The sequence below is a fragment of the Suncus etruscus genome, chromosome 10 (assembly GCF_024139225.1).
Source record: "Suncus etruscus isolate mSunEtr1 chromosome 10, mSunEtr1.pri.cur, whole genome shotgun sequence".
In the NCBI taxonomy this organism is placed as follows: Eukaryota; Metazoa; Chordata; class Mammalia; order Eulipotyphla; family Soricidae; genus Suncus; species Suncus etruscus.
The window spans coordinates 22,742,355-22,754,731 of NC_064857.1; the positions used below are offsets into that span (position 1 = coordinate 22,742,355).

The 12,377-nt window shown below is 44.3% G+C and overlaps 1 protein-coding gene across 6 annotated transcripts in view; it reads left to right on the forward strand.

Moving 5' to 3' along the window:
• The window catches only part of STAU2 (staufen double-stranded RNA binding protein 2), a 310,007-nt gene that overhangs the window by 6,579 nt on the left and 291,051 nt on the right, over positions 1-12,377 (forward strand). For all 6 annotated transcript variants that reach the window (XM_049781812.1, XM_049781810.1, XM_049781813.1 and 3 more), the window contains one exon: positions 3,520-3,580. In XM_049781812.1, coding sequence (XP_049637769.1) covers positions 3,563-3,580 — 18 coding nt within the window. In that variant the 5' untranslated portion in view covers positions 3,520-3,562. Of the gene's footprint in view, positions 1-3,519; positions 3,581-12,377 lie in introns of those variants that run through there.

The window sequence follows — 12,377 nt, forward strand, 5'->3', positions numbered from 1 at the left end:
TAAAACTCATAATATAACAGCTGGTTTTTCTTACTTCTAGCTAGGGTGTGCAAACTCCAAAATGGGGTGCAGCAGGGGTCAGAGTGATAGTATAGTGGTAGGGCAGTTGCCCTGCATGCGGATGATCCGGGACAGACTTGGGTTCAATCCCCAACATCCCATGTGGTCTCCCAAGCCAGAAGCGATTTCTGAGCTCAGAGCCAGGAGTAACCCTTGTGTGCCACCGGGTGTGGCCCCCTCGCAAAAACTCTCCATAAAACTAAAATGGGGTGTAGCCCTTTCACAATACTGTTTTCGATATGGTATCATTCTATCTGCTATAAATTATGGAAACTTCTAGTGTATATAGTTAGAGGCTGACTACCTCAGGGACTTTACTTTTTGTTTGTTTGTTTGTTTTTGGGTCTCACCCGGCAGCGCTCGGGGGTTACTCCAGACTCTATGCTCAGAAATTGCTCCTGGCAGGCTCGGGGGACCATAGGGGATGCCTGGATTCGAACCACCGACCTTCTGCATGCAAGGCAAACACCCTACCTCCATGCTATCTCTCTAGCTCCAGGGACTTTACTTTTTAAGGATTAAAAATAGCATTGGGAAGATAGGGTGAAGAGGTTGGACCTCATAGCTTACGTGCTTGAGAGCATGAGTTTGATCTCAGACCCTGCCTGCCCACACAACTGATTCTGGATGAGGACATGGTGACCCCCAAGCACTCCCGCCCAGAGCACTGGGTTTTTAGGACCTGCTTCAATGGGCCTAGTATTGCAGGGAATGACCCCGTGGTCCCCAGTATCACAGGGGGAGAGTCATTTTAACAAATAAAAGAAGAAAAGGGGAAAAGCTCTCAATGTATAAAGGGTTTACCATGACTAAATGAGTAATTTAAATGCCTAAGCCTTGGGGCTGGAGCGGTGGCGCAAGAAGTAGGGCATTTGCCGTGCACACGCTGACCTAGGACTGACTGCGGTTCGATCCCCCGGTGTCCCATCCGGTCCCCCAAGCTGGGTTGATTCTGAGTGCAAAGCCAGGAGTAACCCCTGAGCATTACCGGGTGTGGCCCCTCCAAAATAATAAAATGCATATGCCTTGTGCTGTTTCTGTAATATGACAGGTCTCTTAAGAAATATTAAAACTGGGCCCGGAGAGATAGCACAGCGGCGTTTGCCTTGCAAGCAGCCGATCCAGGACCAAAGGTGGTTGGTGTCCCATATGGTCCCCCGTGCCTGCCAGGAGCTATTTCTGAGCAGACAGCCAGGAGTAACCCCTGAGCGCCGCCGGGTGTGACCCAAAAACCAAATAAATAAATAAATAAATAAAAATAAAAACCAAAAACTAAAGAGGTGCTCATGTCTCTATTGGGAGAAATAGCTTCAAAACAGGTCCGAGGTGTCAAAGTAACAGTACACTGGATAGGACGCTTGCCTGGCACATGACCAACCTGGTTTCAATCCCATCATGCCAGAAGAGCTCTGCCAGGAGTGATCTCTGAGTATAGAACCAGGAATAAGGCATAAGGCTTGGGCACTGCTGGATGTGACCCTACTCTCCTCTATCCTCAATGAAAAAACAAAAAAGTATTTTGCCATTCTTTTTTTTGGGGGGGGGGTGGGGGGTCACACTCAGTGGTGCTCAGGGACTCCTGGCTCTTTGTTCAGAAATCACCCCTGGCAAGGCTCGGTGGACCATATGGGATGCTAGGATTTGAACCACGGTTCATACAGGGTTGGCTGCATGCAAGGCAAATGCCCTACTTCTGTGCTAGCTCTCTGGCCCCCTTGCCATCCTTTTTATGAACCACACCTACCACTGTTCATTGCTTACTATCTTTCTGGCCCGTCTCTCTCTCTCTCTCTCTCTCTCTCTCTCTCTCTCTCTCTCTCTCTCTCTCTCTCTCTCTCTCTCTTTTGTTTTTGGGTCACACCCGGCAGTTCTCAGGGGTTCCTTCTGGCTCTACATTCAGAAATCTCTCCTGGCAGGCTCGGGGACCATATGGGATGCTGGGATTCGAACCACCGACCTTCTGCATGCAAGGCCTTACTTCCATGCTATCTCTCCGGCCCCCCTCTGGCCCATCTCTTGCCATCTTGAACTGACCTCCTTTTGTCAGGTTGAAAAATGTATGCATATGAGGTCCTATGTATATGTATATGAGTTGAAAATGTACATAGATGAGGTCCTGTATGCATACATGTTAAGAACTATAATGAGTATTTCACACATGTATGAACATATTTATAGATCATATTTTAGACATACATATGCATATGTACCTATATATAAATATAAGTAGAAGAGATTTACTACATGAAAAAAATATTGTTGAGGGACAAAGGTCAGGACCAGAGGAAGACAAACCTAAATAAAATGACATGGATCAATATTGTGATTTTTTTTTTTTTTTTGGTTTTGGGGCCACACCTGGTGGCACTTATGGGTTTATTCCTGGCTCTGTGCTCAGAAGTCGCTCCTGGCAGGCTCAGGGGACTGTATGGGATGCCGGGATTCAAACCAGGGTCTGTCCTGTGTTGGTCATGTGCAAGGCAAACATCCTACCACTGTGGTATTGCTCTGCCCCCCCCCCCGTTTATTTTATTTTATTTTATTTTGATTTTTGGGTCATACCTGGCAGCGCTCAGGGGTCATTCCTGACTCTACACTCAGAAATCACTTCTGGTAGGCTCAGGGGACCCTATGGGATGCCGGGATTCGAACCACCGACCTTCCGCATGAAAGGCAAACACCTTACCTCCATGCTATCTCTCCGGCTTCCCAATATTTATTTTTAATAGCTTCAATTTTGCTAGGAAGTCTTAAAATTCTAGAACACGAAGAGATTTTGTTTAGTCTAAGTTTGTACTATTTAGCTCTAGACATATGTAGTTATTTAAATTCAATATTCAAGAAAAAATTTTGCCTTTATTAGCTGCATTCAACTATTCAGTAGTCACATAAAATTTATGGCTGCCTGATTGGACAGCACAGATAGAGAATAATTCTATCATTGCAGGGAAGCTTTTTTCCTGCTATAGATCAAATTCATTTTATTTTGATATGGGTCAGTGTATATATTTTGGGGGGTGTTTTTGGGCCACACCCGACGGCACTCAGGGGTTACTCCTGGGTCTGTGCTCAGAAATCACTCCTGGCAGGCTTAAGGGACCAGATGGGATGCCAGGATTTGAACCACTGTCTGTCCTGTATCAGCTGCATGCAAGGCAATCATCCTACTGTTGTGCTTTCTCTCTGGCCCCTCTGTTGTTTTTTGTTTTTGTTTTTGTTTACTTGGGGGGCCATGCTCAGGGGTTACTCCTGAGTCTACATTCAGGAATCACTCACTCCTGACAGATTTAGGGGACCAAATGGGGTGCCGGGAATTGAATCTGGGTTGATTGTATGCAAGGAAAGAACTTTACTCATTGTTCTGTCACTTGGGCTCTTGTTCAATGCGTTAAGTTTCAATTGCGAATCTTTGAGATCACCAACTAAATTGGACTTTGTTTCTCCATTTTCATTTTCTAGTTTTTGGAACTCTGAAGGATATAGCAGTCAATATTGTCTTAACATGCTTCAAATAAATCAGGTGAGTTTCTGTTAAGGTTTATGTTACTTATGGTGCTTGGGTCATAAATTGGGGAACATTTTGATTCAGCGCTTCTTCTGACAGTAATCTGATTAGCATATAATCTCTAATAGAGTTCTTTTTTTGAACGGGGGCAGGGGTGGTGGTGGCTTTGGGCCACACCTGGTGGTGCTCAAGGGTTACTCCAGGCTCTGCATTCAGAAATTGCTTCTGACAGGCTCAAGGGGACCATATAGGATACCGGGGATTGAACCCAGGTCTATCCTGGGTTGGCTGCATGCAAGGCAAATGTCCTACCGCCATGCTATTGCTCCGGCCTCTAGATAAGAATTCTTATATGCTATAGATTGGTTAAAGCAGTGATTGCATAGGCAGGTTGTTTTAGGATTAGAGTGAAAGTTCTGAAAATTCTGAAAATTGTTAACTTGGTTGCATGCAGGGCAGGTTTTTTCTTGTTATCTTCAAAATAGATTTTATGGACATACATATCAAGGATTTGTTGATGTATTCAGAATGCTTACAATTCGGATATAGCTTGAGTAGGTGGCAGTTTTTGTAGATGGAAAACCTTTCTAGTAATGTCATCCTGTGAAATAGTCATATCAATGTTAAAATAAAGTTATTTTTAAATATAGGGTGCAGGAAATACCAGAAGGGTTTTCTAAATGAGCTATAGCTTATAAGGCTTTAGACTTTTCTTCCTCCTTCCCTCCCTCCCTCCCTCCCTCCCTCCCTCCCTCCCTTCTCCCTCCCTCCCTCCCTCCCTCCCTTCCTTCCTTCCTTCCTTCCTTCCTTCCTTCCTTCCTTCCTTCCTCCTTCCTTCCTTCCTTCCTTCCTTCCCTCCTCCTTTCCTTCCCTCTTTCCTTCTCTCCCTTCTTCCCTTCCTTCCCTTCTTTCCTTCCTTTCCTTCTTTTCTTCCTTCCCCCTTTCCTCCCCTCTTTACTTACCTCCTTCCCTTCCTTCCTTTCTTCCTTCCCTTCCCTTCCTTTCCTCCTTTCCTTCCTTCCCTCCTTTCCTTTCTTCCCCCTTTCCTTCCCTCCTTCCTTCCTTTCCTTCCTTTCCATCCTTCCTTCCTTTTCTTCCTTCCCTCATTCCTTCCCTCCTTTCCTTCCTTTCCTCCTTCCTTCCCTCCTTTTCTTTCCTCCTTTCCTTCCTTTATTTCTTTCCTCCTTCCTTCTTTCCCTCCTTTCCTTCCTTCATTCCTTTTCTCCTACCTTCCCTCCCTCCCTCCTTCCTTCCTTCTTCCTCCCTCCCTCCTTCCCTCCTTTTCTTCCTTTCCTCTTTCCTTCCCTCCTTCCTTTCCTTCCTTCCCTCCTACCTTTCTTTCCTCCTTTCCTTCCTTCCCTCCTTTCCTTCCTTTCCTCCTTCATTCCCTCCTTTCCTTCCTTTCCTTCCTTCACTCATTCCTTCCCTCCTTTTCTTCCTTTCCTCCCTCCTTCCCTCATTCCTTCCCTCCTTTCCTTCCTTCCCCCTTTTCTTTCCTCCTTCCTTCCTTCCCTCCTTTCCCTCCTTTCCTTCCTTCCTTCCCTCCTTCTTTCCCTCCTTTTCTTCCTTCATTTCTTCCCTCCTTCCTTCTTTCCCTCCTTTCCTTCCTTCCTTCTTCCTCTCTCTCTCCCTCCCTCCCTCCTTCCTCCCTTCCTCCCTTCCTCCCTCCCTTCCTTCCTTCCTTCCTTCCTTCCTTCCTTCCTTCCTTCCTTCCTTCCTTCCTTCCTTCCTTCCTTCCTTCCTTCCTTCCTTCCTTCCTTCCTTCCTCCCTCCCTCCCTTCCTTTCCTTTCCTTTCCTTTCCTTTTCTTTCCTTTCCTCCTTTCCTTTTTTTTTGGGGGGGGGGGCACATCCAGCATCACTGAGGGGTTACTCCTGGCTCTATTCTCAGAAATCACTCCTGGCAGGGTTGGGGGACTTTATGGAATGCCAGGGATCGAACCTGGGTCAGCCTGTGCAAGGCAAACACCCTATTCACTGTACTATCACTCTGGCCCCTGCTGTAGCTGAAAGAACTATTTTTCTTAAGCCTTGGCATTTCTCTAAGAATCTTTTTTTTTTTTTTTTTTTTTGGGCCACACCCGGTAACGCTCAGGGGTTACTCCTGGCTATGTGCTCAGAAGTTGCTCCTGGCTTGGGGGACCATATGGGATACCGGGGGATCGAACCGCGGTCCGTCCAAGGCTAGCGCAGGCAAGGCAGGCACCTTACCTTTAGCGCCACTGCCCGGCCCCCTTCTCTAAGAATCTTAATATGCTTAACTTTACCTTAATTAAAATGGTCTTATATCTTAATACGAAAACACATTTTGTTTCTTTTGATTACAAACTGAGAAAGATGTAACTAATTTTTTTTCCAGTGTGGGATTTGAGGAAGTAATGTTTCCCTCCGTGTCCCCAGTTCACCTGGCCTTTAATTCCTTTGCAGCACAGACTTTCTCAAAGCCATTGATAGTTCTCTAATATGGGGTTTAGAATATTCTGGGCTCTTGGGGCTGAAGAGATAGCCCAGCGGTAGGGTGGCTGCTCATGCAAGCAGCCGACCCAGGAAGGATGGTGGTTCGAATCTCGGCATCCCACATGGTCCCCGTGCCTGCCAGGAGCAACTTCTGAGCGTAGAGCCAGGAGTAACCCCTGAACGCCTCTGGGCATGACCCCAAAACTAACAGACACACACAAAATAATTGTTTAACATTAATTTTCTTTGTTATACTGTATACTCCATGGAAACAAAGCCTTCCCTTCTTTTTCCAGGCTCTAGAATAGTTTTCATGGCATGTGGTTGCCATGTATGTATTGAGTGAGTAGACAAATGTTAGAGCTGCCAGTATAGCAAGGAGATCTCTGTTCTGTATAACAGTAGCCATGTAATTGCATATTATGGTCTGGTATCATGTACCCATTAACACGAACTCTCTCCCTTTACACAATGATCTGTGTTTTAGTTTCTAAAATATGTACTAGAAATATGTGTATGTATTTATATACATATTGATACATATTTTTGGGCCACACCCAGTAGTGCTCAGGGTATGCTCCTGGCTCTGTGCTCAGGACTCACTTCCCGGGGGCGCTCAATGCTGAGATTTAATCTGGGTCAGCCACATGCAAGGCAAACAACTTACCTGCTGGTACAACCTGTCCTTCTGACCTCTGGAAATATTTTTTTTTTTTGTGCAAAAATATATACTTTCAGGCCGGAGAGATAGCATGGAGGTAGGGCATTTGCCTTGCATGCAGAAGGACAGTGGTTCGAATCCCGGCATCCCATATGGTCCCGTGAGCCTGCCAGGAGTGATTTCTTTTTTTTTTTTTTTTTTTTTTTGTTTTTGGGCCACGCCCAGCGGTGCTCAGGGGTTACTCCTGGCTGTCTGCTCAGAAATAGCTCCTGGCAGGCACGGGGGATCATATGGGAACCAACCACCTTTGGTCCTGGATTGGCTGCTTGCAAGGCAAACGCCGCTGTGCTATCTCTCCGGGCCCGCCAGGAGCGATTTCTGAGCATAGAGCCAGGAGGAACCCGTGAGCGCTGCTGGGTGTGATCCAAAAACCAATATATATACATTACATACTTTCAACCAAGATATTACTCATGTAGGCTTAAAGAGACCATATAGCTATGACTATAATTAGAGCTTCCTGAGCCTTCATAAGTTGTTTTCAGTTCCCACTGGATGCATAGATGGAGCTTTATTAGACATGCCTGGCAAAACTTGTAGGTGTGAAGTCGCTGCTAAATGACTGAATGGATCCCTGCCATTAATTGTGTGAGTGCCATTAGAATAATTAGGTTCATGCTCGACTCTAGACAGATGGAAGCGATCATTCATTTTGTCAGTCAACACAATTGCAAATGATGATTTATAGTGGGGATAATGATGGGTCAGATTAAATGAAGCTTTACTTAGTGATGTTTTAGGTCATGTTGAATCAGGCATGGCCGACAATCCCTTCCTAATGCCCGTGGCCACCAGCTGTTCCCTATGCTTCTCGAGATTTGGCTACAAATTGCACCTGAAGGTAGAGATTACTTCAAGCCCTATGTTAAGCATGTTATTCATGGGGCTGAAGCAATGATAGCACAGCAGGTAGGGTGTTTGCCTTGCATGTAGACAACTTGGCACAGCCTTGGGTTCAATCCCCGGCATCCCATATGGTCCCCCCGAGCCTGCCAGGAGTGATTTCTCAGCGCAGAGCCAGGAGTAACCCCTGAGTGCCACCCGGTGTAGCCCCCAAACAAAAACAACTTCCCCCACTATATTATTCATGTAGTTCCTCCCCCCCATCAAATATCCAAACCTGAGGGGAAAAGTTAAGGCCTCTTGCACGCAAAGCATGTGTTCAGCTTTTGAGCTACTATTTTTCTGGTTTTTTTTTTTTTTTTTGTGTGTGTGTGTGTGTGTTTGTTTCATTTTTGTTTTTGTTTTTGTTTTGGGGCTACACCTGATAACGCTCAGGCTATGTGCTCCTGGCTATGTGCTCAGAAATCACTCTTGGCTTGGGGGACCATATGGGATACCGGAGGTCGAACCCAGGTTCATCCTGGGTCAGCAGCGTGCAAGGCAAATGCCATACTGCTGCGCCATTGCTCCGGTATAAAAAAGGTGGTTGAAGCTGACATGCAACTTGAAGCAATGAGATTTTTTTTTTTTCAGCTTTAGGATTGTATACTACATTTCTATTGGGGGAGTTCGGAGTTCTTCGTTTTCTTAAAAGGCTTGAATAGGAGAGAGCTAAGTGGTCAGGTCCATAAACAGTTGCTAGGGCCCAACTTGAAAACCCAGCCCCCATGAGAACCCCCCAAACACTACCACTGCTACTTCCGGGGGGCCCCAGGCATCTCTGCATCCTTAGGTTGAGCCCAAAGAAGTGGGGTCATTGCCCCCAGGTCTCTGAGCACTGCTTGAAAGGCCTCCTCCCCCACCAAAATAGCCTGAATAGTATTCTTCCATGTATATTCCTAGAGCTGTTTAAAATCTAGGCTGTGGGTCCAGAGTGATAGCGCAGCAGCAAGGCATTTGCCTCACAAGCGGCAAACCTGGAACTGACCTATGTTCGATCGCCAGCATCCCATATGGTCCCTTGAGCCTGCCAGGAGCAATTTCTGAGCACAGAGCCAGGAGGAACCCCTGAGTGCCACTGCCGGGTGTGGCCCCAAAACAAAACAAAGCAAAACAAAAATCTAGGCTGTTGCATATTAAGACTTTCATTTGATAATAATTCTGCCTGGCATCAGTATTAAGGGAATGTTGAAATTCTGTTATTATAGTGATACTTCTTTATTTTTTTTAAACTTTATTTATTGATTGATTGGTCCTTGGGCCACACCCAGGGGTGCTCTGGGGTCACTCCTGGTACTGCACTCAGATTTGCCCCTGGCAGGCTGGGACACCATATGGGATGCCTGGAATCGAACTGGGTCCCTCCCGGTAGGCTGGATGCAAGGCAAATGCCCCACTGCTGTGCTGTCTCTCAGATCCCAGTGATGATTCCTTAAATTGGGTTCCTTATGCTGATCTTTTGAAAATGTACTGTTATGTGTGTACATTCACACTCATAGAAATACTAGGTGGCATTAGTATGCTAACAATAGCCAATCTTCTTCTTCTTCTTCTTCTTCTTCTTCTTCTTCTTCTTCTTCTTCTTCTTCTTCTTCTTCTTCTTCTTCTTCTTCTTCTTCTTCTTCTGCTCCTCCTCCTCCTCCTCCTCCTCCTCCTCCTCCTCCTCCTTCTTCTTCTTCTTTTCTTCTTCTTCTTCTTCTTCTTCTTTTCTTCTTCTTCTTCTTCTTCTTTTCTTCTTCTTCTTTTCTTCTTCTTCTTCTTCTTCTTCTTTTCTTCTTCTTCTTCTTTCTCCTTCTCCTCCTCTTCCTCCTCCTCCTTCTCCTCCTTCTCCTCCTGCTCCTCCTCCTCCTTCTCCTCCTTCTCCTCCTCCTCCTCCTCCTCCTCCTCCTTCTTCTTCTTCTTCTTCCTTCTTCTTCCTCTTCTTCCTCCTCCTTCTTCCTTCCTCTTCTCCTCTTCTTTCTTTCTTTCTTTCTTTCTTTCTTTCTTTCTTTCTTTCTTTCTTTCTTTCTTTCTTTTTCTTTTCTTTCTTTTCTTTCTTTTCTTTCTTTCTTTCTTTCTTTCTTTCTTTCTTTCTTTCTTTCTTTCTTTCTTTCTTTCTTTCTTTTCTTTCTTTTTTTTTTTTTTTGGTTTTTTGGGCCACACCCGGTGATGCTCAGGGGTTACTCCTGGCTATGCGCTCAGAAGTCGCTCCTGGCTTGGGGGACCATATGGGACGCCAGGGGATCGAACCGCGGTCCGTCCTAGGCTAGCGCAGGCAAGGCAGGCACCTTATCTCTAGCGCCACTGCCCGGCCCCTCTTTCTTTTCTTTCTTTCTTTCTCTTTATCTTTCTTCTTTCTTTCTTTCTTTCTTTCTTCTTTTTTCTTCTTTCTTTCTTTCTTTCTTTCTTTTCTTTCTTTCTTTCTTTCTTCTTTCTTTCTCTTCTTTCTTTCTTTCTTTCTTTCTTTCTTTCTTTCTTTCTTTCTTTCTTTCTTTCTTTCTTTCCTTTTCTTGACCACACCCGGTGACACTCAGGAGTTACTCCTGGCTCTGCACTAAAAAATTGCTCTTGGCTTGGGGGACCATATGGGATGCCAGGGGATCCAACCGAGGTCTGTCCTAGTGCTAGCACGTGCAAGGCAGACTCACTACTGCCTGCACCACACTCTGGTCCCAATAGCAATCATTTTAAGGATCATCAGAAAGCTGGAACCTCTCTATATTCCTTCCCTATATAATCTTCCCCCTGATCTTGGGTAGGGCTCACCTCCTGGGGGGAATACCACTGGCTGGCCAGTGTGGGGGGTCTTATTGGCAGAGATGGGTTAAAGTATTAAACTTTAAAAAAATAAAAAGAAATTCTAGGTGGCATAGATAAACAAGAAGGAAAACATAAGACAAATAATTCCACTGTTCTTTTACAGACACAATCACTGCTTACATTTTGTGGTGTATACTTCTAGATTTTTTTCTATGCAGGTATGTTTTGATGTGACTGTGTTTTTTAAAAAAGTACTGAGATTATAGAATATATAATATCCTGCTGTGATTTTTAATAATAAGCCATAGTTTGATGTACTAAAATTTATTTAACTGGGATTACAAAATTTATAATAATCTGCTGTGATTTGATAATAATTCCTAGTTTGGAAGTACTAAAATTTGTTTAATCAAACCCTTATTGTTAGACTGATTTTGTTTTGCCAGTAGTGCCATATTATCTCCTTTTTATACACATCTGTACTCCTTTGTCCATTATTTTCATGAAAGTAATTATTAAGTTTGGAAATACTGGTCAAAGGTATATATGGACTTTAAAGATATTTTGATGCATCACTAAGAAGAAAACAAAATTATGTCTATTAGAAATTTATAAGATTGCTTTCCCTTACTTCCTTGATAAATTTTGAGTCTTTGCCAATCTGTCTGACAAAAAGTGGTATTTTAATTTGCGTTTTTATGATTTGCCTATGCTTTTTATTCTTGTGTTTTACATTGTTTTTGTGAATGGCCTATATGTGTCTACTGGTATCTTTTCTTTTTATTTGTAAATAAAATTTTTGGAATTGCACCCTATTCAGAATTTTCTGAGCAGATGTTTGTAATTATTACTTTGTATATTTTAATTCATCACTTAATAAATAACAAATGGAAATCCTATTTAAGGGTGTTGGAATTTAGGTAGGAGTTTGTTATATTTGGGAATTTTCTGTTGACTTATTAAAAGCTGCCAGGGAAAGGAAATTCATTTTGACACTCACTTGTAACAGATGCCAATTAAGAATGCATACGTGGGGCTGGAGAGATAGCATGGAGGTAAGGCGTTTGCCTTTCATACAGAAGGATGGTGGTTCGAATCCCGGCATCCAATATGGTCCTCTGTGCCTGCTAGGGGCGATTTCTGAGCATAGAGTCAGGAATAACCCCTGAGCGTTGCCAGGAGTGACCCAAAAACTATTAAAAAAAAAAAAGAATGCATACGTGTTGGGCCAGAGAAATAACACAGTGATAGGGCATATGCTTTGCACACAGCTGATCCAGGATGGGCGGTGGTTCGAATCCCAGCATCCCATATGGTCCCCTGTGCCTGCCAGGGGCGATTTCTGAGTGCAGAGCCAGGAGTAACCCCTGAGCGCCACCAGGTGTGACCCCAAAACCAACCAAACAAACAAAAAGAATGCATATGTGAGTCCAGAGCAGTAGTACTGTGAGTGGGATGTTTGCTTTGCACATGGCTGACCCGGGTTCAATCCCTAGCATCCCACATAGTCTCCAAGTTCTCTAAAAGTGACCCTTGAACACTGAGCTAGGGATAAGCCCTGAGCACAGTCAGATGTGATACCCAAAGACAAACAGAAAGAAAGGTATATATACTGTGTTACTGTTTTTTAACGTTAAGTTGCTGAAGTGGAGCAACATTTTTAGGGTTCGTTCATATGAAATACTTGTCAGGAATAAATGGCAGCAGGGAATTGAGTCCAGTGGCAGATGTATAAAGATGGAAGAGGTCAGGGGGTTCCTTTTATAGAGGTTGGAGCTAAGAGGAAGTGTGAAGGCTAGACGGAAAGTGGAATGGGAAGTTTGCAAGATAAAACTGGAGACAAGAGGTAGCCACATGTGATATGAAAAAAAAAAGTATCCAGATAGACTATATATATTTTTTTGTATTTTTTTTCTTTTGTGTTGGGGTCACACAACTCCTAGCTTGGGGAACCATATGGGACCCAGGGGGATTGAACCACAGTCCGTCCTTGGTAGCACAGGCAAGGCAGACGC